The following is a 24,600-nucleotide window of genomic DNA, read 5'->3' as shown; positions in this document are numbered from 1 at the left end:
ACGCATCACAAAAAACATGCATTTGCATATTTTGGTTTCCCTGGCGATGACTGAATTACTGAAATATGATTACATATATACACATCTTCTGAAAAACTGCTATATTTAAATAAATAATAAATATTTATATTTAATGGTATATAATTTGCATTTCTGCTTTAAAATTGTACTAAATAGTAAAGAGTATTTGTCAAAGTCTAATGATTACTATATAAGAGTTTTAACAATTCTGTGTCTAATTCAATAACATAGTTACAAATACCAAGCATTTCTTGTCAATTAAAACCGATATCTTCGAATCATGATATTGGAAAATTTTGTCTAAATTACTTCCCAATAATCAGAAGACATCGATTTCAAAATGTTGAGTCACTTGACGTAAAATCTAACATGCACATATGTAACTATTAAATTTCCTATTCTATTAAAGTATTTTCTATGTTATTGATTTTTCTTCCCATTTTACTTATTTAAACATGCTGAGTAAATAAATAATAATTAAATCAATTTCTTTAGTTTTCTTCCTGATATGTATTTTGATTGAATTGCTTCCATACGTTGTGGCAAAGAATCCTGAGTGAAAAGGTCATGATAAGAGCATTACGTACATAAGGATTATAACCTTATGTTAAATTTAGATTGAAATATATACTCTAGAGTACATACTGGAAAAAAAGTGTGCAGACAGGTATGAATAAAATAAACATACAAATACACACTTCTTACATACATATAAACACACATGAATATTCTTGCATGTATAGTATAAATGACTATTTTGACAGCAATTTTACTAAAAAACTATATAGAAAAGTTAACAGACATCATTGGATTTTTTTTACAGAATAATTAATAGAAACTGATAGTAGGCCAAAGACTGTGTTGAAAGCTGTATCGGGACTAGTCCATTGATCAAATTAATGCTTAATAGACTTCTGAATCCACTGTAGCAACCAACATGTATAAACTTTTCACTAAATTATTGAACAGTACAGTGTCCCGAGAAACTGTCTTTTTATGAATCATTTATAGTCGATCCTTATAAATTTAATAAAATTTGTTTTTTGGGTCAGATATACTACAAAAAAAAATTAAATATTTTTCTCGCAATAAGCTTAAAATAGTGGAATTTTTGAGATCCATTTCAAATTTGAGACTAGAACTTGGAATAACAACAAATATAGTGAAAACTTTGCAATAAATTATTACACAAGTCTGTCACTATACATATCGTTGGAGCAGTCAACGGATTGTTTTATAGCATAGTCTACAGACTAAATCACGACCAATTTGAAAAACAACTTTATCCTCAAGATAGACCATAAACAGGTTCATAGACTAGTTAATAAAATAATCTATAGACTGGTCCGTCGACCAGTCAGTAGACTATTCTTAATACTGTAGATAGTTATGGTTGTCACAATGGTTAAACTTAATTATTCACATATTATACTATTTGTTAGACTAATTATAAGATTAGACAATTGTAGCTACATACCTATTACCTTTACATGCTTTTCAATACATATTTTATATCGTTCTTATTACATTAGTAAGCATTAGTAAGCTTCACAAGTTGCATTGACTGATTTCGATATTTACTTGTAAGCGTTTGTGGTAAGTACTTATCTCCAGTGATATCACCATTCTAAAATAATGACATAAAATGCTATTGTGTAAGTAAATTATAACATTTTTACCCCTACCTGGTAATAAAAGTTTTTGCTGGTTTTGAAATGATATGAAAATCGTTAATTTTTAAAGTGTATGTCTGTATTCTCAATGACCTTCATGGCAAAAATTAAAGGTTAATTTTTTGAAATTCAAACCCCCACAAAAAAAAAACAACAAATACTACATTTCTATAGAAATTTCAATTTAAGTTCTTCCTGCATTTTACCCCATAGCAAATTTTGATGTTACAACATTTCTAACATTAAATTATCATTATAAGTACTTAATACAAGCTTATGTACATGTGACGGCCTTTTCACGTAGGCCGCTATGGTATGCGTAAACAGTATTTGTCTAATGATGAAAATATTTTGCTAAAAAACGTAATTATCTTGTGGATTTGATTATTCCATAATTATTATTGATAACATTTTTTGTTGATTATGCTTCGTAAACACTCAAGTTTTACTTTATTATTTTTGTTGTTCATTTCATAGCCTAGCAAACTTTTTTTTCTTTTTTTTTTATTTATTCGACTCACTATTTCAACATAAATTCGTAAACAATGTCCTTTATCCGATGTACATCATTTAAGCTTTACGTTTGTTCGTTCTCTAATGGAGAAATAATTTGTTTAGGGAATTGTTTAGTTATGATAAAGTATGTACATAAAACTCAAGTAAATTACGGCTTTTCATAGCCTAAAATCATTTTGAGTACTATCGATGGACGTTAACTGAAACTGAGGGTTGATATTTGTTACAACACACATTCAAATCAAAATACACGGTCATATTTTAGTTGTGGTTTGAGTCAGTAGTCGTTTAAGGAATCATTTCAGTTGGAAATGATTTTGTTGAGCTTTTTTTTTTTTTTTTTTGATTTTGGCAAAATGTGATGGAAATTTGTTAATGTAATAATAAAAAGTCTTAAAAAAGAAGAATGTTTATTACAACTGAAAGGGAAAATATGTTTTTCTATGATTAATAGATGTAATGGTAGAGAATGAAAGAAATGATTTAGTTTGAAAACAATATAAGTCATTTTAAAAGTCAATTCTTCTTGATTTGAGAAGGTTTGTTAGTATTAAATTAGGTTGGTTAAGGTTTAGGTTTAGGTTACACAAGACGCTTACACTTGGCTTAAACATGTTCCTTATTTTACACACCAAAAAGTTATTCCTGTGTATTTTTTGACATTTCACTTTTTGTAAAAAATTTTCACTTCCAATGAAATTTTGTACGAATGTATCTTCATACTTCCATTAAAAAAAATCTCATATGAAAGACAATTTTCAAGAATTTAATTTTTTAAGATTTTTTTTTTTTAAATTTTCGAATTTTCAATTCCTATACAAATTTTCACAAATTTATTTTTTAATTATCTATTTAAATAAAAATTAAAGAAAATTAATGTTAATTGAAAATAAACTACCGATAATTTTTTCTGTGCATAGATATTTTCTCAAATTTCTATTCCATAGAAAATTTATAAAAATTCTATTCCATAGAAAATTTATTAAAATTCTATTCCATAGAAATTTTCTAAAAATTCTATTCCATAGAAATTTTCTAAAAATTTTGTTCTTTTAGAAAATTTTTGTAAAAAAATGTTAAATTTTCCCAAAACTACTTATTTTGAAAATTTGTTTTTTATGGAAAAGTTTTGCAATTTTTTAAAACTTTTCCTAAATTTTATCAAAATTTGTCTTCCACAAAAAATTGTTCTTCAAAAAATTCCAACATTTATATTCTTAAAGAATGTGTTTTATATTTTCTGTGATTATAGAAAATTTCCGCAATATTCGTATACATTTTCTTATAATAATTTTATAGAAAATTTTAAAAAATTTCTGTTCATATTTATTTTAAAAATTCTCTTATACACTCTTATAGAAAATATGCCAAAATTTCGAATATTCCTTTTTCTTACAGAAAATCTTCAAAATATATCTTTTAACAGAAAATTTTAGAAATTTCCTTTTCATAGAAAAAGTTAACAAATTTAGTTTTCTCTTAGATGAAGTTCTATAGAAATTTTCAAATATTCTGTCTTATAGAAAAATTCCACAACTTCACTTCTCATTGATCTTCTTATAGCAGATTTTCACATTATTTTTTTCCTTTTAGAAAAATACGCAAAATGTAAATATAAAAAATTTTTTGAAGTTTCAATTCCTTTAAAAATATTTTCAATATTTCTCCTTTTATTGAGGATTTTCCAAAATTTTCTATGATATAGACTCTTTTTCAAAATGTTATTACTTATAGAAAATTTTCTAATATATCTTCTCTTACCTGGAAAAATTACAGTATTGACTTGTACTTCCATAATATTTTACATTGTAATGACTACTACTTCCCATTTATAATATTTTAAAGTAGCCTTATAATACCTCAACAAAGTGATATTTTTTGTGAATGCTGAACGCGTAATTAAATATCGAGTAGGATTCTATAAATCGACTTTCGAACAATCGAACAATCGACTTTTTGTCGAAAAAATTCGAAGTCGACTATTTTGTTCCAAAAAAGTCAATAACTCGACGATTGTCTGTGAAAAAAGTCGATGTGAATAAAAGTCGAAAAAAGTCGATAAGTCGTAAAAGGTCGATAAGTCGAAAAAGGTCGATAAGTCGAAAAAAGTAGAAGAAAGTCGAAAAAAGTCGAACAATGTCAAAAAAAGTCAAAAAGTCGGAAAAAGTCGAAAACTCGAAAATTGTAGAAACAAGTCAAAAATAGTCGAAAATTTTAAAAAAGTGGAAAATTGTCGGAAAAACTCGAAAAAAGTCACAAAATAGTCGGAAAAAAGTCGAAAAAAATCGTTAAGTCGAAAAAAAATCGAAAAGTCGAAAAAAGTGGAAAAAGTCAAAAAATAGTCGGAAAAAAGTCGAAAATAGTCCAAAAGTCGAAAACACAAAAAGTTAAAAAAATCAAAAAGTCGGAAAAGGTCGAAAAGTCGACTATTTATAAAATACTTATAGTCGAAAAGTCTTAAAGTCGACTTTTAATCAAATGAAAAAAGTCGAAAAATCGACATTTCATAAAATACAAAATGTCGAAAAGTCGACTTTTTACTAAATGAAAAAAGTCGAAAAGTCGACTTTTCGTTTCAACTATAGAACCCTAATGTCGAGTATTCCTTTAACGATGTGAGTTATCGATTAATAATTTTATTGTTTTAATCACCTTCATAATTAGCTTTTAAAAAATTCTCTACCAAACAGTTTAAATCATTTGATTCATAAATTAATAAAAAATCAATTTTATATTTATTAAATATTTAATTTATACAAATAATGAATTAATCAATGTTAAATCTTGTATCAATTATTGACAATAATTGTTCAGATTAATTCGTTATTTAGAAAAAAATATATTTTGTATTTTTTTTACAAATTTGGTAATTTATTTATACAATTATTTTAATAATTGAAAATTATTTTCAGGTTTTTCTGTGTTGAAAACATTAAAATAATTAATTTGTTGGGGAATTTTGAATTACCATAACCCTGTACTTCCCATTACATATTCCTTCGTATCAAGTCTTTCCTTGTTAATACCGAAAAATAATATGCTGTTGACCTCTGCAGAAGTTATCTGAATTAAGAATATTTCAGACATTAAGATAAACTTGTTGATTTTTTTAATAATTCAATAAAAAATACTCCAAACATATTGGACTCTAGAGTTGCCTAGCAAAAGCAAATGAAGATAACATCGGTTTAAAAATCATACGAACACAATATCAGTGATGGTATGTACTTTATTTGTAATAACGAGAGCCATAAAAAACGCGAAACAATGATTATTTTTTCTCTTAATATTCATCTTCCTTAACTTTATTTGGCTTTGTTGAATTTGGTGGTATTAATAACTTTGTGTGTGTTAGTATCTATTTGCATTACAGAAACTGAAACTGTGTAGTGTATTCATTGAGTTTGTAGAGAATGGTGGCATAACAAATGTTATGATTATGACATTTCATTGGAGATATTTTTTCATTGTTCCTTTTTGTAAGTATGTCCTTCTTAACGTTGATTACACAGTTAAGGCTCATTGTTAGATTGTCGCAATATTTTGCCGAGTCAAGGAATCTACTACGAATGTGTGTGTGTATATAAGGTTGTTTGTGTGTATTTAAACATTTAACTTGTGCGCGCCATTTTTTTTCGTTTTTGGTTTCCGTTGAATTTCCTGCACTTTCAGTGATTTATTTAGGAAATCTTTAAGGATTAGTAATGTTTTCGTTTAACGTTACATTTTATTTTTTTAATTTTTCAAAAAATGAAAGCTTGGTTTCCGCGGTTAGTGTACTTTGTAATGATTTTCTTTTTAAAGCGACATTACGTTTAAATTGCAATTTCCGTGTGATTAAAATGTTTAGAAAAAAAGTTTGCATTATTTTTTCTTAGTTAATGTTTCAATAAAGTCAAGTGTTTGCTAACGAAAAAATTTCTCATTGTTGTGATTTAATAATTAAGATTGTAAAAAAGTATGACAAATGTTGCAAATACTTGTTTAATTTGACCCTCCAATATAAAATTGTTTATATACAAAATAGATAGAATTTCATTAATTTTGTTTTTGCTCCACACATAGAAAAAACCATCCATTATTAATCAAAATAGAAATTTGTTTATAAAAAAACACATTTTCCTTTTTTTATCTAGTACTTTTTTCACACAAAATCGTATTTATTAAGCTAAAATGGGACTTACACATGGATACCTACTTATTTATGCAAATGTGTTTGAAATACAATTATCTGTGTATATCTGATTTAAAATCAACTGACAGTTATCAAATAAAATTTAGCTTAAATTTAAAATGACATTTCTTTATTAAGTTAAATGTCAATATATTTTGAAGATGAGTTTTACAACTGAATGACTATAAGAAATTCTTAAAAAGAGCTTAACTTGAAAAAAACAAATGATAGGTGAGAGTGAATAAGAAAATGTGTTTATAAAATGATTTTTGTATACCAATCATTGATAAGAAAAGAGTTAAATTACCTTAAACTAGATTTTTTATGAGAAATATTTCGATATTTTTCTCAAAAATATCAAAAAATATAGACAAATGTTTTTTAATCGAAATCCCTTAAAATTAGACTGTAGCTAAACTAATCAAGTGAAATTAAATATTACTCATACGTAAAGTGCTTGTTTGAAAAACATTTATAAATTTTATCACTTCATTTCTATATTGAAAATAAGAGTTGACAACAATTTCAATATATCGTGTTTATTTGCAAGCTATCACCATGTATTTAGTATTATTTTATTTTCCCGTTTTCTATATTTTTTTTTACTATACAAAAATTAAATATTTATTACTGCAGTAGAACCAACAATAGGTCAGTCAACGGCTATGGCAGCAACACCAAAAACTACTACAACAAAAATGACACCAACACTAACAGTAACAACAACAATAACAAAACAATAAACACTTGACATTTATTTGTTTAGCTATATGGTCAAATATTTTGTTAGATGAATGTCCCTTTTGGCAAATAAATCAATTTGGCATGATTTGGGCTAAAACTAGAAATAAAAAAACCAACTTAGAAGCCATTATATACTTCTATTCATATGTTTTTAAACTCTGCATGTAAAAACTACTACTACTGCTAGCAGTTGTACATACTGCTAGTACTACACATCCGTCCGTCCGTCCGCCCGTTCAAATGTCCATCCTGTCTGTCTGTCCATCTGGTTAGTACGAGTATTGTCCAATTTAGTTCATATTCATACACAAGTTCGAGCATAGTTTAAACTGCAGACCAACAAGTCAATGTTAGCCTTACATACTCATACACATAGACATTTACATCCTTAGTAATCAGTTCAGTTCTGTTCACTAGGCTGGATAATAATCGCACCAACTCTGCATGTTTAAGTGTTAGTTGTTGTTCGTTTGGTATTGTTTTAAAATACCCAAATCCCTTGAGAAGCATTTAGGAAAAAATAAAACTTTTGTTTTTGTTTTTTATTTTTTTTTTTTTTTTGTATAGGCTTTCAAAAAGTCAAATATATGTGACAACCTTACGAAATGTACTTAAGTGACTGGGCAAATAAAATTCAATAGTGTCAAAATACTGTATGTACCCTTCTCTTTTTCTCTGCAATATGACAGTTTATTAGTATATGGGAACTTTTGTTCTTCTAAACAATTTTCTATTTGAACTTTTTTTTTGAGTCTTAGTTTTCTTCGGTTAACATTACACGCTACTTTTATGTCCTGATATTGCTATTGTTGTTATACTTATTATGTTTTGAGTGTATTGTGCCAGGACTCTACACACTCACAAATACATGTAGGTATAAGTTTTGCATATGTATACATTTACACAATGAATGTCTTAAGTTTTGAAATGCAGGAAGAAGGAATATGGTTGTGAAAAGGGGCCTTTGTTGCCAAACTAACTGACTAACTAGGAACGCATTTAATTTGGAATTAAGGTAAACAAAATTAAATGCGTTATTATATAAAAAATATTCAATATATTTAACATACAGACTGGTGTAGGGTATCATATGGTCGGCCATATGATACTCAATCTTTTTATTAATAGATTTGTTTTGTCGCTATTGAAAGGTGTCAAGAAGAACTGAAAATGGAAAGGACATAACATCAGCTTTGGATTCTCAACTCAATCATTTACAAAAGTATAACTTGGTCACATGATTTGCATTTATTTCAAAGTTAAGCATGAGCATGTGTTCTTCACCAAATACTGTTTTTTAAATATTAATATCTAAAATTAACTAGATATGGAACAAAAACACGAAACCTTGAGAATAATATCCGAAACAACAAAATTTATTAGTTGCCATTAATATTTATTCCCAAATCCAATTTTTAAAAACTCAATTGATCAGTAGTCCTTTGGTGCCAAGAAAGGTACATCACTTTCTTTTCATTTAGCCATTTCGAAACAGAAACCCCATTTAATAAGCGCTTTTTGATTTGGTGTTAGTATTTAACTTCAAATACATGCATAAATACATGTTTACAGTACATATGAATGAATGTATATTTACTTCATTTCATACTTTCCCCAGCTGATATATTGGCTTGACCCTTGTCAAATAAACATATCAAAACACATGATTTCCTGGAATACGAATGTATTAGAATTTACTGTTGTTGTAGGATTTCAAAAGAAGAAAAAAAATCAACAGACCTCAGTAAACGTTCAAATGAATGTATGACAGTATGTATGGGTGTGTGTGTATGTGAGAGCAGAGACATTTAGACATTATGACTCCACAGCAAGAATAATTGGATTTCAAGTGCTAATATTATTAGGATTTACTACAGTGGGCAGGCGTCGACTTAGTTTTTCAGATTTCTGACAGCATATGCTACCCCAAAGTGATTTATTGCCATATGAGTATTTGCGGCAGCAGCATAAAACAATAAAATATATGTATTTCATTCTTAAACGTTTTTTATTTCTAAGTGACTGAATGCGTTTCATTTCTTTACTTTTCTCTTCTATTTCATTTAACACTTTGATTTGGGTTATTAATTGAAAATGTCCAAAATATATTGAAATTGTATTAAAAGTTAAACTTATTTTCTAAAAAAAGAAAGTGTAAAAAAAGGAAAATAAAACTTTGTTTTAAATTTTGTAACATTTGACACTAAATAAAATTACAAAATGTTAACGAAATTTTAAAGAAAAAAAAAACTTAGTTTTTATTTATTTGAATGTAAGTATGTTTGGGCGTTAAGTTTGTTGTTAAGTTATTGAGTTTGAGAAATAAGACACATTTTTATAAAGGACATATTGAAAGAAACTTTTAAAATTAAATTATTTGATTTAAATAAATAATATAAGAGAATATTTATTTTCCCATCATCGTATAAGAAGATTTTAATACCAACCCTACTCAATAATGCGATATTTCGTATCTGTGTTGTTATAGATTATTTTCTATGTAAAAATGTTTGAAACGATCCAAAATGGTTTTGCATGCCTAAAATGCACATATGCTTTAGGATTCGCCAAAGTCCAAGATATTGTATCTAAACCTCGGCCATCTGTCGAAAATAAAGCCTATTATAAGCTGCTGAGAAATAGTTACTTACAATGGGGAATCGATCCATTAGGATAGCCCGCAGTCAAGTATCCTTACTGAATACAACTGAAACTAAAAAATGGATCCATTAGTGCAAGAGCCATGACATCTGCAAACACAAAACCAAATGTTTTGCATTTGGTGAGATCAAAAGGGTTTTATATATGATAATCATAATCTGATATCGGTTTATATTTACCATCCACAATTTTCCGAACTATTTTCAATAGGTCAAAAGAAGAGGTCTTAATAATTCTGTCTTCTAGCGAGTAGAGAGCCATACAGACCGACATATCTACATCGACTTTGAAAATGATATTGAGCCGAGTACACTAAACGTTAATGGGCGTGAGCACAAACACATAATACCTTGCCAACTATAGTGATGTAGGGTATAAAAATATATAAACTTTTATAGGTTAAATTAATTATTTATATTATTTTAATCACTATATTTAAGATTTTTTGAATTTACTAAAACCATAAATGTAATTTCCCATTATTTAGAATTAATATTCTGAAAAAGTTTTATATAAAATATATAGTTAAGCTCTATTGCCATACATAACTCCAGAGTGCATTTTTATAACTTATAGTTAGAGCCTAGAGGCAGTGATAGTCAATAATTGAAATATCTGTAAAATTAAAAAAATTAATATTTGATATAAATAATATATTGCATTTCCTTTCGAAACATCTGTAAAATGTTAGAATTGAATATTTTATATATTTGTTGCAGAAACTTGCATTTCCTAACTATGCGAGCATTTTTATACATCTTAAAAATCTTTAAAATATAACAAAATTTCAAACGTACATATGTTTAATTTTAAAATTTTTTATTTAACAAATATTCCATACTCTAATACCTTAATAATCAACACAATTTAATATTTATATTCCTTAATGTTAAGAAATATTTATTATTTATTTATTCTATATTATACGTATGACCATATTTGACATTTGTCATAAATCAAACTTTGTTATTCTCAATAGGCAAATTCGATCAAGAAATAAAAGATAAGAAATAAAACCAACAAAAAAGGTAACAAGAAGAAAGTTTGACTTCAATTTAAACATTGATGTTTTTTATACGTTTATTCGCCATACCGGACAAAAAAATGTTTATGATTACTTTAAGCCCAATGCTACAGGTTAAAACTTTTAGATAGATTTGTTTTTTTTTTTTTTTTGGTTTTTATTTTTATCTTGAGATTGAACATTGTTGTCTTACTTACTACATAACGAGCTGATAGTAACTTTTTTTGTTGTATTACTTAATCGTCTTTAGAACTTTTCGCGGAATAAACTAGAAAATTACTTATATTTGTATGTATAGAAATATATATTAAGAAGAAGTAAACCTTTCGATAGCACTACGAGGATTATGAAAGTTCAAATATGAAACTGTTTTTTATTCGCTCTGTTTATCCATTCACAACTGTTAGAAGTTAGTGGTGGTGCCCTTTCTATAGAAGTAAAAAGTTTTCCTTTTTTAATATTTTTCTGTTAAATTGCCTGTTGCCATTAAATGAAATGAAAAAAATAAAAACTCAAAAGTAGCAACATTTTAGCCGTTCAAAAATGTACAGATGAAAATATTTTGAAAGAATTTTAAAGGAATTTAAAGTTCAAAATCTTTCAAACAATTTTCAAATTTTCATGGTTTAAGTTTCTAATATTGTATTTTCAATACTATTTGGCTCATTTTCATATCTATATATTTGGTTAATTTACCAATATTAATTTCGAATTCCACTTATTTGAAATACGAAAAAAATATATAATTTAAAGTTTATAAACTAATCAAATACTTTTCACTACTTATTCAATTGCATTTTAACTCATTAACAGGGTAATGCAGTTAGAGCCAAGTACTTACCACGACCGCTTACAAGTAATTTTTAGAGTAAGTTCAATTCATTAACTTTTTTTGCCGAGCACTTATTTCTTATACACAGACAAAGTTCAATATTTCTGTTGAATTGTATAAGATAAGAAAATATTTATAGACGATTCAACTCCTTTAAACAACATTTCATCCCAATACGTTCAACGTACAAATAAACGTAGAAAGTAAAAAGAACAGGAAAATTATATAAATTTAAGTGGTTAAAATATATTGGCGCTTTGGGCATACTTTCGGCTTGTGTTTAACGTTTTTATTTTATTTCATTTCATTTTTTACTCTTGCCATTACTTTAGGGTTTTCAATAATTTTTATCTAATTGAAAGTTTTTCGCCTTATTTCAAAAGTAATTTTTTGTAAAATCTTTATACTGAATAATTGTATCTGCGTTTATGGGCAAAAAAAAATATATAAAGTTTTTAGTTTAACGTAAACAACGATTTAAATTATGATTAAAATGAGCAAAATGAAAAAAAAAACTTAAAAATATTTTTAAATGGTTTATTTAATTTCTAGTTTTTTGAAATTATGCAGCAAGAAACAAAAAACCAAAAGAAGAGCCACACAGTTTTAATGCTAAGCAGAAAAAAATTATATATAGCAAAATGCCAAAAAAGAACGTATTTTGAAAAACATCAAAAACACAACAAATTTACGCCAAAAAAAACTACACAAACTTGTGTACAAAATATTCTATCTGCCCTCAAGGATTTTATGCAAAACAAGAATTTTGACCTAATTACATAACTATGTTACTCCTCTGCCACAATACAACAAATGCTCCTCTATGTACCCCAAAAAACGCAATGCAAAAAATTAAATTTTCGTACCCAAAAACCCAAACAACACTATGTATAATTGCATGTAGTATTTATGTACATATGTATGTATGTATGTATGAATATATAAATAAATGAATATGTAGTCGTATGCTAAAAACCTTTATTATTATGGAAAATATATGTGTACTTACAAAATGTACGTAAAATTCAAAATATCTGAATGGTCGGAAATAAATTACTCAGACCAACAACTTCTAAACTTAAGCCAAACTAATGAAAGTCATGTTTAAGTTATGACTGAAGTTACAAAACAAAATTTGCACATTTTATTATATATGGTATGCACAACTTTACATGTTTACGAAATATGCGTTTTTTGCCACCTACTACTCATTAATGCAATAATACTAGCAGACCGTGGTAGATAGACAGATAGATAGATAGATAGATAGATAGATAGATAGATAGATAGATAGATAGATAGATAGATAGATAGATAGATAGATAGATAGATAGATAGATAGATAGATAGATAGATAGATAGATAGATAGATAGATAGATAGATAGATAGATAGATAGATAGATAGATAGATAGATAGATAGATAGATAGATAGATAGATAGATAGATAGATAGATAGATAGATAGATAGATAGATAGATAGATAGATAGATCCCTACAACACTACTGGGTATTCAATGCATACATTGACGAATATTTACATTACAAATAGTACATACGGCAAGTTGACCAACAAAATTTAAATAATTCAAATACTAAATTTGATTTAACCGATAAAACGAAAGTTGAGAACGGGAAACTTGTATCTTGCAGCATAGTATTAAACGGGCTGGAGTACAGTAAACAGTAAAAACAAATTCTAACTTGCAACAAACTTTTTATATGTTCTAATGCAGAAAACTAGAATTTTTATACTTTTCTATGTGGAATTTATGTTTGTATAGCAACAAAGTTGCGATAGGTTTGTCATAAGTAAGTTTATTGAAGTTAAATAAAATAGAAGAACATTTTTTATTGTTTTTATACGAAAGAGGCTGTTTTTTTTGTACCTACCATTAAACAAAAAAAATTGGGAATTATATTGAATTTGTTATTTTGTTTCTAACACATTGAAATTTTGATCGTATTTCCTATGAAAAAAGCTACATATTATCATTTTACAAAAAACTTATAATTTCGAATATATTACAAAACAATTTCATGATGCGAAACCACGATGTAGTCCTTACAATTAAAAAAAAACATACCATTATGAAGTGTGTATATAGTCCGTTACATCTAATTTTAAAGGACTTACTTTTTAATAATAGATTTAAAAATAACTAAGAAACTGGGCGCCGAGTTATATAAAGACTGACAGTTCCTTCTCTTTAGTTGTATGGCTACTAACTTTAGTTGTATGATTCTCAAATATTCTCCAGCAATTGAATTGAATATTCCATGACTTTTAGTTAAAGGCTATAATATAAAATTATATTATTAACCTGAATTGATGTCCATAGGATAAGTTTGTTAAAGCGATCCCTAAGATTATTAAACATGTCACTTCATTGTATATGTTGTCTTAAAAATATTTACTTTTGCTGTTGGCAATGTACATAAATACATAAATTCCTTATGTAATCAATTAAATGTTGTTATTTTCCTCATAATACTTTCAGTATAAGTGCCCTGACAAAATAAATGAAAATTGTGTACATTTCTAAATATATAGAAAATATTTGCTTTACACTATTGTAAAGTACATGAAAATATCAAAGTGCTGTACAAACCTTTTGTACTCAATAACAATTAAAAATTTTACTTTACATATCAAAGATGTGAATTCTATACATATTCCTGAAAACATTATTGACAGAGTTTTTGAAATAACCTGTGGGTTCATATACGGAATATTTCATATAAAATTGTTTTAAAGCTGTATATAATGTGAGAACATACATAGATACATAATATTATGGGTGTGTGTGTGTGTGCGTATAAAAATACATGAATACAGCGTTCTTTTGTAATACATATTTTAAGATTCCATTATATCCTATATAAGTAGTATTTACATGAGAAAATAAAACATCATTTAAACGTCAAAAACATTTCATTAACATGTCATTTGACATCTGTCAAATACAATGTAAAATACTTAATAAACATAAGTACGATTTGATGAGTATAGGTATACTATGTATGTATGTTTGAATATTTTTCTATTGTTTTTAAACATCAAGGATGCTATAGAAAGTATTTTAACATTCTATTATTATATATTTTTTCTTTTTTTTGTAAATTATGTCCCCTACTTCCGACAAGATAAGTAAGACATATGGAATAGTAAGAAAAGAAATGTGATTTTGTTAACAAGGCCAAAAATTATCGTTATGATATTCTATTTGTTGTATGGTTGTTCGTTTTCCCTTCACCAATATACACAAGAGAATGTTCGTCCTACACCCACCTAAAAGTATGCCATGAGGCTCAGAATCACTTTCTGAGTTGATTTGGCTATATCCGTCTGTCAATCTGTCCATGTAAAGCTTGTGTGCACGCTACAGGTCGCTTTTTTCAAGATAATTTGATTAAATCGAGCGAAGCATAAAATGGACCGAAGCATAAAATCTGTCCATTATTTTGCTAAGTTCCCAAACAACCGTATCACTTGAATGAGGCTTTTGAACTCATAATTACGTTTCTTAACAATCGGACCTCATTTGACCCTAGCCCACACACATATTCTGGAGTTAAGATAAAAATCAACTGGGAAAGGTTTTTATATGGTCGTTGACAACTATACAGTTGAATATAATATAGAAATATTCGGGCTAAAGTTTTATCGACCGACCATAGTAATGCACTGGCTTAATGTTAGATAAATTGTTTACTTTTGGATCATTTAAATTTAAAATTTTTTTAGTCCTACCTTGACTTATAGATTTTATCACACTGTTAAAAATCTATGACCCAATATTTAAATATATGGATATATTACCATGGCCTAGTTATCGGACTGATTTAATCAATGACTTCTCTATTCAACACGACCAATCACTTACACACATAGTAATGTCTACTCTTAAGGATAATTTACTTCGATCTTTTTACAAAAATCTATTCAAAAAATTTTAAAAGTAAGAAATTTTCATTGGTTGGGAGTTATTCATACATAAAGTTCTTAAAATACATTTCTCGGGACCCTGGGATGTTCATTCATATCTACAAAAAGTTTTCACGTAAAATTTTCAGATGAAAAAGTTAGGCTTATTTCCAAACATTTATTACAGTTACAAAACTATCGATGAGACAAGTTAAACCAGCTCAAATGGGGTACACTTTTAAAACACTTATTCACTGATAATATTATTAAGACAAGTTCATACTAAACTTAAAACGTATTTTGTATAGCATAAGATTTCTACATAGTTAAAAAATGTAACAAGTCAAAATTATGGATTGTTTAAAGTTGATTGCAATATTTTTTAATTCGTTTTTCAAACCCTGTATAGAATATGTACATAAAATAATTTGACATGAAATTTTTTTTCACTCGAATATTAAATTTGTGAGTTATAACATTTTGTCAGTAAATAAGCATTAAGTGTGTTGTTTAGTTTAATTAAGTACCTTGTTTTTCACCTATATTGTTTTATATTTTTGTAATTGCAAAAAATAAATAAAAGAAATAGAAACAGGGGCATTATAAATCATTCTTAAAAAATACATTGTTTCTCATATACATACATTAGTTTACGCATACATATATATGTTTATATAGATATGCAGATGTTTTTAGAAGTATACATTCCCAGCAGTTCGACAAAGAGTCAATGCATCCGAAAAATGTTATTATTCCCACTAATGTCTAGCCACTTGGTTGGCTCTAAAAGTGAATGCATCCGAAAAATGCTATTATTCCCACTAATGTCTAGCCACTTGGTTGGCTATAATTTATAATGAATGTACTCTTTGTAACTGAGAGTGAAGAAATTAGTTATTCTTGTGTCCTCTTTAGTAAGCGAGAGCGGAAACAGTTGCCACTTAACAGTTCCCAAAAATGTTTATTTCCATGCACTGGCACTTTTGGGCTATCTTTCTGATTGTATCTATGTAAACTATGGAGTGGTGATTGACTTCTTTAAACGTGTTAAAATAGCAAGTCATATGTGCCTAGGGTTTACTCTTAGTGAAAGGTTAAATAACTAGTTGGGTACTGTCCTACCGAACTGCCCCCACTAGTGTGTATTTAGTTTAGTGTACACATATATAGCAAACTAAACCGTATTACATCAGTGTTGATAAAGTTGGTGGTTGTATTTGCTCCAGTAAAATAATATAAGAAAAACATCTAAAAAACATTTAAGTTTTATGTTAACAAATTACTGCAATGTATTGTGTAAATGCATAAACACTTACACACCTTTACCTGTAGTTCGGAATGTGGTGGTCCCAAAAGCAGCGATCTTAAATATCATACTAGCAGACAAAACTTAATTTTACTTTTGGTGCGAAATCTCTTGATTACATAATGATTGATTTAGTAAGTACTTTTTTAAGGTAGCTGTTAGCAGTAAAGCTCTGATTGACTTGTACGTAAATATAAATCAATCAAGTAATTAGTTCGACATTCTGCTATATGTATGTGATACATTGAGTGTATTTAAACAGTTGGGTTTTACTACAAACACATACAAAATCCCTATGTTATATAGAGTGCGAATATATTTTTCTACAATAAAACAGACAATTTTCAACAAAACAACTTAAACTCATACATTTTTATGCAGTGTGAAAAGAACACAGAGGATTTGTATGACATACTAAATTCTATTGTTGAACAAATCCTTTTACAGACGTAAACACTATAATAGCAGATCATTATAAAACACTTTGATATAGTAGTAAAGAACAAAATCTTTAGAGAATAAAATCTTATAGAGTTGTTGAAATACATACATATACATACGTAAACTGTGTGACTAGGCGATTTTTAGAATTAAGAAATTAAGACAAGACTTTGTAAATCAATCGGACCAAAAATGCATTCTCATTTAAATTCCTAGATTGAACTTCCTAAAATAGAATGCAATTTTAGCATTTTAAAACTGAGCGGTACAAAATTTACCTAGGCAAAGACCAATTGCCTCAGAGATCTAAATGGGGAAAGAATGGAAGAAAATATTTTTTCCTATTTTAAAATGTTCAATTAATAAATAGTAAATATTTGATGTATTTTTAAATAACGTACAAAACTCATAGGTTTATAAACAACACTAAATTTAAAGTATCTATGTTAAGAATTGTCCTGAATTGCATTCTACGACACAATAACATCACCATGATACATAAAATGAGCCATTCTCCTACTATTTCATTAAATATCATTTTATCAAAATTTCAGCCCTTTTTCGCAGGATTGGCACATTATTTGACTCTGAAAGTTGTATGTATATTTGCATGTAAAAAATAACATTCTACATAAGCATAAGTTGTAAAATTCGTATTATATAATCAAGGTTTTCATTAATGAATGAAACGACATTTGATAGTATTACTCCCTTTATATTTTCTTATATCTTTAACATAGATCATAAAATCAGTTAAAAAAACTTTCAAGTATACATCACATCACATTCATAGATACATACATAAGTAATTATACACAATAAATTACCGCTTGAGTAATGATGACATTTGACCAAACACATGTAAGAATGGGAATCAGATAGCAATTAGTTTGACAACTTACTTCAAAACTTCTACTTTTTTCCCTCAATGTAGTATTGCGGTAGCATTTATCAATAGGACGAAGGAAACAAAAAGATAAAGTGTTAATTTTATCATTGTTTCTTCTATGTGTTTTATGACTAAAAGTATTTCTTGTCAGCAGTTACACTTACAATCGGTTGTCAAGAAAGTTGCTAAAGGTTTAAATGAGTTGTATAAAGTTTAGTGTGTCAATGGTGAATAAAATAACACAATTACATAAGAATGACTAAACTTATCCCTTTCTCATTTAATTATTGGAAAACCAAAAACAAAGTATGAAAAGTAAAAAATTTTGTACACTTTTAAAGTTTTCCTTTTTCGAAATTTTAATTATGACAAAGTGTCTAATTTCAATTTACCATAAATCAAATTAATGACTTGTTTACAAGTTCATTTCACTATACGTAACAAGATTTCTTTTAAGAAAAACGATAAAGATGACAAGAAGAAAACTTGAAGTTGAAATTTGATTGCCTTCAGTATGACATCAACAATATCCGCAAATAAATGTCAACTGTTAAAGTTTATTTTTTATTAATATTTGGGATTTTAATAAAATATTTGTCCTTTTTCTAAGAATATTTCGTAGCGTTTGCAATTCCAGGAAATGTTTTACAAATATATATTTTTTTCTAATTTAAGTGATTAATAGAATTATGTAATTAGTTTTAAAAATGTTAATTTCAACATTCAAATATACAAAGAAAAATAAAAATTTTGAATAATATATGAAAATAGCTTAATGGTTTTCCTGGTAATGATTTTCAGTATAATGTATTATTTTATCATTAGAATTTTATATTTATAAATTAATTTGGTAAGTTCAGTCGTACAGCCATAAAGACGGTCGAACACAGCTACATTGTGTAAAACGTAATTTTTTCTGATCCGGCTCAAATAATATTATAAATAACGAATTATTGAAGTAGTTTAGTTTTTGAATAAAAAAATAAGTAATATTTTACATAAAAATACAATTTTTCTGTTTGTGTAAAAAATACATTTTCATGCCTATAAACAAAATCTTTTAAACATCCTTTTATACCCTACAGCACTATTGTGGTATTGATGTCTATAATGCATATTTGCCCTCCATCTGACATAAAGTATACTCCCAGTAAAATATTTAAAAATTTTAGTCATGAGTATTGTAGATAAAGTAATAATTTCATACATTACTTTGTAATGAGTGGTCGTTATCAATAAAATTAATTCACTCATTTGAACAGGATTTGTAGCCGATTGTCTGGAGCGTACATAAAATAAACATTTTAAACAAATATTGATTTTTACATTTGTGTCAAAACATAAAAAAAAACTTGAAATTTAGCATACGTGTCAACATACATACATACACAGATTATATTTTATACTGTGACCTTTCTATGTCAATTCAGCCTATAATCCGAACAGATAGACTTAATTAAGAAAATGATTCTTAGGCCAATTAATGGAAATAATCAGGGCAAGGATTTTTATCCACTAAAAAATTAAAAACATGCATTTACAATATGCAAGATAAAATGCCCTAAAAATTTGAAAAATATGCACCAAAAAATATTTTTTTCTTAAGGTACATATTAATAGACATTCAGATCTTAAGTTTTTGACAACAAATATGCAGGTTTTTAAGGACTACTTTATGTACTACGACCTCGAGAAGCTTGATAGCGATTCTAATAAAATTTAGTAAATTTATCGTTTGGTAATGTTTTTAAGTGAATTATGGACACGAGAGAGATGTAAGAACAAAATTTCAACAAGTTATCTCTTTATATGGGCACACAGACGGACAGACCCAGCAATTGATACTGAACCGATACTTTAATGCCCAATATTTTGGACGTTACAATTAGCAGCACAAACCCAAAATACCTTCCACACTATTGTGGTTTTGAAAATAAAATAAAAACTTAAAATTTATTTTAAAATTTAAAGACCTTCTAGCTTCTTGTACATATATAAATCTTTCATGTGGAAATATGACTGTTGCTCGGTGTAATAATTACATCTGGTAAGACGTTTCATTATGTACCAACTATACATAAATCTGTTATACAATAAATTCTATTTATAACAACAATATATTACAATGTATATATGTAATTATTACATGGTTTGTGACCGTGCTAAGTTTATGGCTGAAGAGCATTGCCAACATCACCGACCGTTTAACTAGTATTTTTTACGATTGATTTATGCTGATGCACTCTTTACATTGATTTACTCATTAAAAGAATATAAAATTTATTCGTTGCAAAATATACCTGAAAAAATTTTTAGTCCAGGATATCACTAGCTCACAGACAAAATATATTTTGTTATTGACCAAAACAACTACATATATATTTAAAAAATTTATCGGTTATAAAATATAATTTATTATAAAAATATGTTTTTTTTTTATTCTATAAAAATCTTAAAATTATAAACATTTTTAAAACTATTAATTCATATTTATAGAAAAACAGAATCTTAGCCACTATTATATATTTCTTCAATTTTATGTTCTTTCACTAAACGCAAATCTTTAACACAAAAATCAACTGGAGTTACCACACATAAGGGCTTCTGGCCTTTAAAATATGGACTATGTGATCGAATGTATGATACATTACGATCATCCAGCCATTGAGTCATTTCTTCCCAACAGGGACATTGCCAGGGATTTCCCTCTAAAGAAACTTTTTCCAGTTTTAAAAATGTAGCTTTTGAATCGGATAGAAATGATAAACGATTGTTATCCAAAAGTAATTCCGTGACATCAGTTAGAGATTCCAAAACATCAGAAGGTATAGTTTGTAATAGATTATTACCCAAATGTAGTTTCTCCAAACGTCTCATGGGAGCAAACATGCGCACATCTAATGTGGACAATTGATTGAGACCCAAGGAAAGATATTGCAGAAAGGGTAGTGACGCAAATGTTAATGGCTGTAGAGTTTTCAAACTATTTGATTTAAGTAGAAGTTTACGCAAACGAGGTAAAGTATGGGAACCAAAGGCTGCTGGATCTATGTGTTCTATTGAATTATATGATAAATCCAAAGTATCTAATGCTACTAAATTAGCAAAAGTATTGGCTTTAATTTCTTCCATATCATTTTCATACAAATACAATTTGCGTAAATTAACAAGATTATTGAAATTATTTGAGTCCAGGGATTTTATAGCATTACGGCTTAGATCTAAATATTGTAACTTAATCAAATGTTGAAACTGTAAAGGTTGCAATTCTCGAAGATCATTTGAATTCAAATCCAATTGTATCAAGCGATTGAGACCTGTAAATATTTCGGGTGATAATTTTTCCAAACTATTGGCAGAAAGATTTAAATTTTTCAATTCCGTCATACTTTCAAATGTGCGATCATCAATGTGCTTGAGGTAATTGGAGGTTATGATTAATTCGTCCATGGCTTTTAACTGTTTAAAGGAGTTTGAAGTCAACTAAAAATAAAAAAAGAAAAAATAAGATTTTTTCATTTAAAAATATATTAATGAATAAAAAATATATAAATCGGTGGTGGATGTTGTTTTATTGTTCAGTTACGATTCGAACTCAGCACAAAATGATGAAACTTTGAAGCCTTTCTGTATTATATATCTATCTCTCTAGAAAATAAAGAGACTTTTTTCGAAATATAAAGGAATATTCTATATAAAAAAAGAAACTTTCCTTTTATAGAAAATGACTTTAAAAATAAGTAAAAACAGCAGAAAATTGAAAAAACTTTAAGAAACTTTAAGAATAAAATTTCTATAGGAAATAGAAAACTTTCTCCTTGAAATTGGAGAAACTTTTACATAGAAAAAGGAAAACCTTTCTTTTAAACACAAAAGAAAACTTCTATTGAAAAAGAAGAAACCTTTCAATAGATACGGAGGAAATTAATGGACTTTTCCATATAAAGGGAAAAACTTTTCTTTAGAAAAAGAAGAAACTTTTCTACAGGAAAGTAGGAGACTCTTCTTAAGAAAGAAAATTTTCTGTAAAAAAACGATTTCCAATAGATTAATCCTAGCACTTACACAACAGCATTTTATTGGAGGCAAGTAATTATTAAAATTGCTTAAGAGCACTTCACACGATCACACTTTACGATTTTTGATTTCATTTCAATAAATGAAGAGATCCATACGACTGTCAAATTTTCCAACCGTATTTTCTCTCAATGTGTGATGGTGTTTAGACGATCCCATCCGCACTCTTCTACACAAAATTTTGACAGATCATATTACTTGTGTGCTCGTGTGAAGCCGGCTTTACAAGTATTCAATATTATTAAGACGTTAATTGACTACTTCCGTGTAATAAAGACGATAAGTAGTAGTCATAGAAAAGTATGACAACAGGTAAGTGGTTACAATTGCAAGTCATTGCCAAGTATTTGCCAGAATAAAAAAAGTTCTTCTTCTGAAATATTTAATACTAAACAAACCTTTAATACTTACCCTTTCAATTAAATTGTCACTAATTGTTAATATTTCTAATTTCTCATAGTTATTTAGAACAATACTCTTTAGCTCATTAAAATCCAAATGAAGAATTCTTAATTTTGTATTTAGACCATCAGCAGCAAATAACTGAATTTGATTGTGAGAAAAGTTGGCAACTTCTAATTGTTGAAATTTTCTGTGCAATTGCGCCTTTAATGTTTTCAAAAAATTCCAACTCATATCTAGATTTTCCAATCTATTGTTATCAGGAAAAAATGTTTCCTCTATAGATTCCAATTCGCAATGAGATATATTTAAGACTTTTAAATTTAATAGCTTTTCAAATCCTGCTTCTGTTAAACTCAACGCACCAGCTTGAGAAATATCCAAATGTTCTAGATTTTCCAAATCATCAGGGAAAACTAAATATATACAAGAAAATTACATGTATACTATTCGCAAAACATTTTTGTTAGCTACTCCTTACCATCCCATTCGAATTGCGTGTCTTTTTCATTTATAATTTTCAGGTGTTTCCAATCTCTTTGTTCCATTCCCCGTAAATCTTTCATATACTGCACATTTCTACATATAAATTCTTCTTTATTCACAAAATTCACTGAACATTGTGGTATAGCATTTACGATACCACTTGTTAAACAAAGTATAACCAATGTCAATATTAAAATCATTTTAATGTTTATTGTGCATGCAGAACTTTTAGTGTAAATAAAATTGATAGCGATCCGTCAGAGTTTGTGTTTAAGATGAGACTAAAGTCTGGAGTATAAAGTGCTTTTTATAAATGAAAAAATTTCGTAAGTGTAAGTTGTTTCTCTTTAGTTTAGGAAAGAGAAAGAAAAAATGATCAATAAAACAGAATTCTTATTAAACCAGTATAGTCATCTAGTTAATTTTACCATAATGTGACCAGCTATATTTATTTTGCCATCTTTACCATATCTGATTAGTAGTGATTAAAGCGTTGTGTGAGGAACTCTCCAATAAGAATAAGTACTCTGAAAAAATATATAAAATCTTTGAATTTAAAACTTTTTAAATATATGCTCACTTGCAAAATGAACCACGCTTGGCAGATAAGACAAAACAATTTTCAATAATAACTTATTAGCAGCTTTCTCAGAGTTCTGAAACATTTCCGTAGTATTAAAGCTGCCTTTGCATCATCAGGTTATCATCTGAGTTGAATACTTAAAATAGAGTTAAACAATATTAGTAAACAGAAGTGGCTTTTAATCATATACACGAGTTTGTTTTAAATGCACAAACATTTTTTATTGTGTTTTTGGGATTCCCCTTTAATTTGATGATGAGTTTGAAAATTCATATTTTTGTTTGATATCAGAAATAAATAATAAAATTAAAAGTGAAGCCTTAAAAACGTTCAAGACCAACCAGCTGCGGCTAAATAATTTATACCTTGTGTTGTAGACTAAATAAAAACTAGACCTTCAGAAGCGCTGAACATTTTATTGAACATCCTGCTCATATAATGACCACATTTGTCTTCGGCAAAGCATAACATACATATTCTAAACTTGGAGATCAAGAACATAATTGATCTTGAGCCTACTGTCCCCAATCTTCTAGTTTGGTTCAAGTTCAGTAGTAGTTTTGTTCTGGTTAAGTTCTAGTTTAGTTCTAGTTCAGTTCTAGTTCAGTTCTAGTTCAGTTCTAGTTCAGTTCTAGTTCAGTTCTAGTTCAGTTCTAGTTCAGTTCTAGTTCAGTTCTAGTTCAGTTCTAGTTCAGTTCTAGTTCAGTTCTAGTTCAGTTCTAGTTCAGTTCTAGTTCAGTTCTAGTTCAGTTCTAGTTCAGTTCTAGTTCAGTTCTAGTTCAGTTCTAGTTCAGTTCTAGTTCAGTTCTAGTTCAGTTCAGAATGTATAATGTTACGATCCGGA

At 27.7% G+C, this 24,600-nt stretch overlaps 1 protein-coding gene across 2 annotated transcripts; it reads right to left on the bottom strand.

Moving 5' to 3' along the window:
- Nucleotides 1-20,585: 20,585 nt before the first annotated feature.
- Nucleotides 20,586-23,466, bottom strand: LOC111675109 (insulin-like growth factor-binding protein complex acid labile subunit). 2 transcript variants are annotated; one of them, XM_046952863.1, is made up of 4 exons: nt 23,169-23,466; nt 22,697-23,103; nt 21,598-21,691; nt 20,586-21,525 (listed from the first exon to the last, which is right to left on the bottom strand). In XM_046952863.1, the coding sequence occupies exons 1-4, from the start codon at nt 23,371-23,373 to the stop codon at nt 20,717-20,719; spliced, it is 1,515 nt and encodes a 504-aa protein (XP_046808819.1). In that variant the 5' UTR covers nt 23,374-23,466; the 3' UTR covers nt 20,586-20,716. The 2 variants fall into 2 exon arrangements, with proteins under 2 accessions (XP_046808819.1, XP_023291611.2); XM_023435843.2 differs by having other exon boundaries at nt 20,586-21,691; nt 23,169-23,465.
- Between the last annotated feature and the right edge of the window lie 1,134 nt (nt 23,467-24,600).

Source organism: Lucilia cuprina, chromosome 5 (genome assembly GCF_022045245.1).
Source record: "Lucilia cuprina isolate Lc7/37 chromosome 5, ASM2204524v1, whole genome shotgun sequence".
Classification (NCBI taxonomy): Eukaryota; Metazoa; Arthropoda; class Insecta; order Diptera; family Calliphoridae; genus Lucilia; species Lucilia cuprina.
Note: the sequence above shows the minus strand (reverse complement) of the source record. Positions and strands in the feature narration are given on the sequence as shown.

Excerpts from the sequence above, each read along its gene's own strand:
- LOC111675109 (XM_023435843.2), bottom strand. The coding sequence starts at position 23,373 with ATGATTTTAATATTGACATTGGTTATACTTTGTTTAACAAGTGGTATC. Across the intron at positions 23,104-23,168 it reads CACGCAATTCGAATGGGATG|TTTTCCCTGATGATTTGGAA; the intron begins GTAAGGAGTAGC and ends GTATATATTTAG. Across the intron at positions 21,692-22,696 it reads GTGACAATTTAATTGAAAGG|TTGACTTCAAACTCCTTTAA; the intron begins GTAAGTATTAAA and ends TTTTATTTTTAG.